The sequence below is a fragment of the Populus trichocarpa genome, chromosome 6, assembly GCF_000002775.5.
Source record: "Populus trichocarpa isolate Nisqually-1 chromosome 6, P.trichocarpa_v4.1, whole genome shotgun sequence".
NCBI lineage: Eukaryota > Viridiplantae > Streptophyta > Magnoliopsida > Malpighiales > Salicaceae > Populus > Populus trichocarpa.
In genome coordinates, this window is record NC_037290.2 from 8,468,048 (window position 1) to 8,473,387 (window position 5,340).

Genomic DNA, 5,340 nt, shown 5'->3' on the forward strand with positions numbered 1-5,340 from the left:
TAAGCCATCTCCACGAGGATTCACCTTTTCTTCTTCCTTTTTTATTCATCTTTTCTCGATCACCAATCCACATAAAAAATAAATACATTTTTTTAGTGATAGCAGCTCTACATCAAGTATTAGGTCCACACATAGTTTAGCAGAAAAATGTTTTTTTTTTTTTTAATATGGTTAGATTGAAAAGATACCAAATTGATTTTTTTTTTTTTTTTTGGCATTTCTAACTGAACTTTACCACAATCCCAAAAAGGTCAAAAAGCAGCAATTGATTGTCAGGAATTGCCGTGGAGGAATGTTTCTAGAGGCCTCAATCAGCAGCATCAGGTCTCCAGGCCCAGCATTCCTTTCCCTCTATTAAGAAAGAATCTGGGGTGCCACATAACAGAAAACCCCGGCGATAATTTAACAAAAATAAATAGAACAGAGAGAAAAACGGTATGGTATGTATCTTCTCCAAGCTTGCAGGGGTTAGGGATGAGGGATTTCATACTTCGAGGATGATTTTGAACACTATGCGGATTTCTCAAAGCAGTGATAAACTCAATGCAGGTAATATAAGAGCCCGACCAACAATTTCTCCTTTGTGCATCGCCTAAAATCTAACTCGTATCAAACTCTTCTATCTCTGTACTTCATTCACAGGTGCTTTGTACACAACACAAATTGCATACCAAGATTTACAGACAAATACCTGGATATGCAACTTAAGCGCCAATCAGATTCACCTTTACTAGTTATTATTCTTCTACTCTTGCTTATCCTCCTCAAGATCTTCAACAAGTGCATCCCTTTCCAGCTTCATCGTGATATCCCCGGTTGTCAATGATATACCCTCCTCATCAAAGTCCTCCCCTTCTAAATATGCATACCTGCAGGAGCACCCCCAATTAGCAGCAGCATCTTACGTATCTATTTATCAATTCATTGCTAACAACATATTTATTACGACTAATTTTACTATTTTGGTTCATATGACAAAAATATAGGCAATGCATATGGTCAACGTCTCACCTTGTAAAAAAATCCAACGAAAGGGCAAAATGCTTAATAGTTTTTTTTCCTTCAAGAAATCAAAGAAGAACCAACAGAATTTTGTGTACGAGTTCATGATATTGTTTTCCAAAAGGAGAACATGCTGCTAGTGATTATTTCTTGAAGTCAGAACTTCCTAAAACTTAGATAATAATATTATGAAATTATCTATTTTTCATCTTCTGTCCAGATTTATGAAATTACAAGCCATCAGCAGTCTGACTCTAATTACTGAATTCATCTTCGGTCTATTATAATGAAAATTATGGGCCTTCCACTACCTGTAAAATACATAAATCTTTACTCTTCTTTATTATGAAAACCGTATAAATGAAGAGAGAAACATGCAAAAACTGAAAGACGAGTGCAAGCAGCAAGCGGAGATTAAACAGTTACTAGGGAACAACAAAAACAAGAAATGATTTTGTTTCTAGTTTTTTTTTTTTTTTTCCTTTTCTGGGCATGGGATTTCCACTATGTCAATTTCTATACCATAGAATAACCACCGGATTTTAGTGTAGGAGTCATAGTATTAATTTCCAAAAAGGAGAATATACTGCCCCTGATCAACTCTTGAAGCCAGAACTTCCGAGAACTTACCTCCAAAACTTGGATAGAAGTACTATCCTAACATGGCATCTCATGCAACAGCAGACTCACTCTAATTGCTGAATTCATGTCTAAATTTATGAAAAATACAGTGTTTCCAAAGACCCACTCTAGTTGTTGAATTCATCTGCTGTCTAGATTTGTGAAAATTACAATCTTCCACGACACATAAAATTCGTAAATATTACTTTAGTCTTCTTTATTACAGAAACTGTATAAATGGCTGTGATAGAATGAGAGAGAAGTGAACAAAGAAAAATAAGTTTGCAAGAAGTACGCAGAAATTTAAAAGTTTAACAGAGAACAACAAAAACAAAAAATGAATATTAGCATCAACTTGCCAGATTGATACGACAACAAATTTAGCACAACTTCAATTCACATACATATCAGTTTCAAGTTCAAGTTCAAGTTCATGAAACAGCATGGATTGAATTCAGAACAATAGTAGCAATATCAATATCCGTAACAACAGAAAAGAACCAAGGTCCTGCTTGAATTGGAAAGGGGCAAATGAGCCCACAGTATCCATGACATCAAGTCACAAAAGTAGAAAACAACAAAAGCGAAGGTGATGCCAAAGTACCTAGTTGGGTTACGTGAAGGCGCCCAGAGGACACATATCACCACCAAGAGAAAGTACGCAAGCAGAGTCCAGAAAGCAGGGATGACCCATGCAACTTGCCACAGCTCACTTAGTGGATCAGTTGCATTGAAGTATAGCTGAGCAAGATAGGCCAGAGGAGGCAGAGTATTCTTAATAAATAAATCGGCAAATAATATAGCTATCAAATCTCATCTGTCGGTGAAGATCAAAGAATGATTAATTTAGGATCCAGAACAAGAAAATAAATATCACCTCAAAACCAATCCAGGCAATGGAGAGCAGTACAGACACTGCAAGGGCATTGGTAAACTTCCGATACAGTTCTAACTTAGCCATGTTTCTCCTCATCTGCGGCCACAAAACAAGGGCAAAAAAGTAGAGAGGAGGAATCATTTCAAAAGCACAATAAGAAGATATTGCAACCAGCAATTCAATGGCAGAAAGACAATGCCCCCAAACCATTTTTCACGCGTCCACACACAGTAAACAGCACCAAGATGTACATCCATCCCCACTCAAACACATAAACTCATAGGTTTATTTTATTAATGAGACATCATCAGTGATTACTACTTAAAACTTTGGAAAGAAAGGTAAGAGAAGATTACCTGAAGCTTCTCTAAAGTTTTTGATAGCGATGAGAAAATCCAGAGAATAAAGCAGGAATCTAGGAAAACAACTGGAAGTACCATAAACACCTTTGTTTTCTTGGAAAAGTCATTGATGTTTCCAAGATGTTCAACGAGCTCGAAAGCCTCAGAAGCAATAAAATATACCAAACCAAGAACAAGCACTTTTGATGTTATGCCACCGAGGGTTGGCCTAACCACTCCAAAGCCCATCGAGACAACCAAAAGAAGAAGGCGGGATAGAGTCTTCTTCACAGTGGTGAAAGTGACAGCCCACAATGTAATACCCATCGGTCTCAATCCAGCAGAATTAAAATTGGCGTATTCAAAATACCAGACAGCCATCTCGCACATCCCAAGAGCAATAACTGCTGTAATATGGTAATGCAACTGTATGATATCCTTCCAGAATTGAACAAACCTTAAGAACCATACTAATCCAAGCACAAGATAAGCTAAAGACATAATTCCAAAGACAGTCATCAAAGGAGTCATCTTTCCCGGCAAATAACCATTCGGGTTCTTCCACACAGTCCTTCCATTAATCAATGTCCCCTTCAATTCTGGGTTACAAAACATAAAATAAAGGTAATACATTCCATTACTGTTTATCTCAACTTCCTCACTCCCCATTTTCACTTCTTCAATTTTTCCTGCAAAGTGCGTCTTAATAACCCTCGGCCAGCTGGGAATATCTGGATTCTTCTGTAAAATCACCTCTCCTAACTTGCAAGAACCGGTCTCCGCAAGTGTACTATTACAACATATAGCATTAGTCTTCAAAAATGCCCCTCCAATCCTCTTCCTATCTTTCACATCAAGTATGATTGCTTCAACCACTCCAGTACTCTGCTGCATTCCCTCTTGCCTACTCGCCGACTCTTTAGTCCTCCTAAATGTCACTCCTTCAAACCTAAAATTCACAACCACATTCACATTTCCTTACACACCCAAAACAATCACAGGGATAAATTTCAGTGAGTTCAATACTCGTCGGTCCATCATGTGGGATCCACAAATACTGAAATCTGACGATTCTCAATACAATGGCAGTACTTAACATCAAGAAATCACAAAAAAAAACCCATTTTACGCCATCATCCTAAAAAATAACAACCCTAATTACTATATCTAGAGATTTAAGAAAAACCCAGAAATTAAAACACAAAATTGAGTAAGAGAACAGTGAAATTAACAAGTGAATGAAAAGAAGCAAGAATTTTTATTTTTAAAAAAAAAAAGAAGAAGAAAATAAAAATTACCTTATGAAAGATTTTCCTGATTGGGTGGTACCAGAGGAATCAGGAGGAGCTTTAGAAGCATAGAGCCCTTCACTACCACCATGGAAAAAGAAGGCATTTGTCTTGGGGGTAAAAGCTTCGTTTCTGTACTCATGAATCGATCCCTCCACTTGTGTTGTTGTGATCATGCATAAGAACACTAGTAAGCTTATCCAAAACCCTTGGCTACAGGTTTTAGTAGCCCTAATTCCTCTTTGTTCCATCTCTGTTTTTTTTTTTTCGTTTTTCTTTTCAAATTCGATTTTGTCTTGCTTGTTTCCAATCTCTGTAGAACACTAATGGTCGGCGTTTTGATCGGTAAGGATGGTACCACCAGAACAGTTGACCAGCACCGGACCAGTTACAAGGTTGATAATCACACTGGACCTGAAAAGGGCTGTTTGCTATTTGATCTGGGCTCGGTAAGGCCTCGCCTTCAATTGCAACTGATTTTATTTGCCTTCACTTGCTCGTGTGCTTAACTACTGGGTTGTATTTGGTGGAGCAATTTTATGGTGATCTATTAGTAATTTTTTTAGTTATTTTTAAAAAAGATATAAATAGAAGATATAAATTTTACATAAAGATATTTTTATTATTTTTAGGTGTGATATATGTTTTATTACCTATCTCTTTCTTATGTCTATGTCTTTGTTTTTAAAAGAGCCTATAAAATAATTAATAGAATATATATATTTAATTTTGTGCACCATGAAACATTTTGTATTTGTGAAGCACATTATAAATTATAAATTATAAAAAAATATTAAAAGATTTAAGTTGTTTTATTATTTATATCAACAATGAAACGCCTATCTTTTTTTTTTCACTTTCTCTATTTTTTTTTTAAATAATTCTTATATTTTTTATTTAATCATTTCATACTAAATTTCTTTATCTTTGGGCATGATAATTTATTTTGTTTGGCTTGATATGGGACTCTCAAGATGTTAAGAAATTTTTTGACATTTGGTTAATGCTCGATTAGGTATAATTAAAATCCAATATTATGAATTTAAAATAATTGAAGCTTTTAAAACCAAATTTGAATATGAAACAAATATCCAATCCTTTTTTTTTTTCAAAACAGATACTAGATTGAACAGATAAAGAAAACATGATTAGCACTTGTAACATACGTGCCAACAAGTTAGAAAGGCAATAAGACTATAATGGCATGTGC

At 35.5% G+C, this 5,340-nt stretch overlaps 1 protein-coding gene across 1 annotated transcript; it reads right to left on the reverse strand.

Moving 5' to 3' along the window:
• Nucleotides 1-519: 519 nt before the first annotated feature.
• On the reverse strand, nucleotides 520-4,659 carry LOC112327853 (uncharacterized). The gene is made up of 5 exons (XM_024602742.2): nucleotides 4,140-4,659; nucleotides 2,857-3,790; nucleotides 2,501-2,596; nucleotides 2,228-2,364; nucleotides 520-869 (listed from the first exon to the last, which is right to left on the reverse strand). The coding sequence occupies exons 1-5, from the start codon at nucleotides 4,379-4,381 to the stop codon at nucleotides 746-748; spliced, it is 1,533 nt and encodes a 510-aa protein (XP_024458510.2). The 5' UTR covers nucleotides 4,382-4,659; the 3' UTR covers nucleotides 520-745.
• Nucleotides 4,660-5,340: the final 681 nt, after the last annotated feature.

Coding starts and splice junctions, on each gene's coding strand:
- LOC112327853 (XM_024602742.2), bottom strand. CDS start 4,381: ATGGAACAAAGAGGAATTAGGGCTACTAAAACCTGTAGCCAAGGGTTT. Junction 3,791..4,139: donor TCAGGAAAATCTTTCATAAG/GTAATTTTTATT, acceptor TGTGAATTTTAG/GTTTGAAGGAGTGACATTTA. Junction 2,365..2,500: donor TTGCCTGGATTGGTTTTGAG/GTGATATTTATT, acceptor TATCTTGCTCAG/CTATACTTCAATGCAACTGA.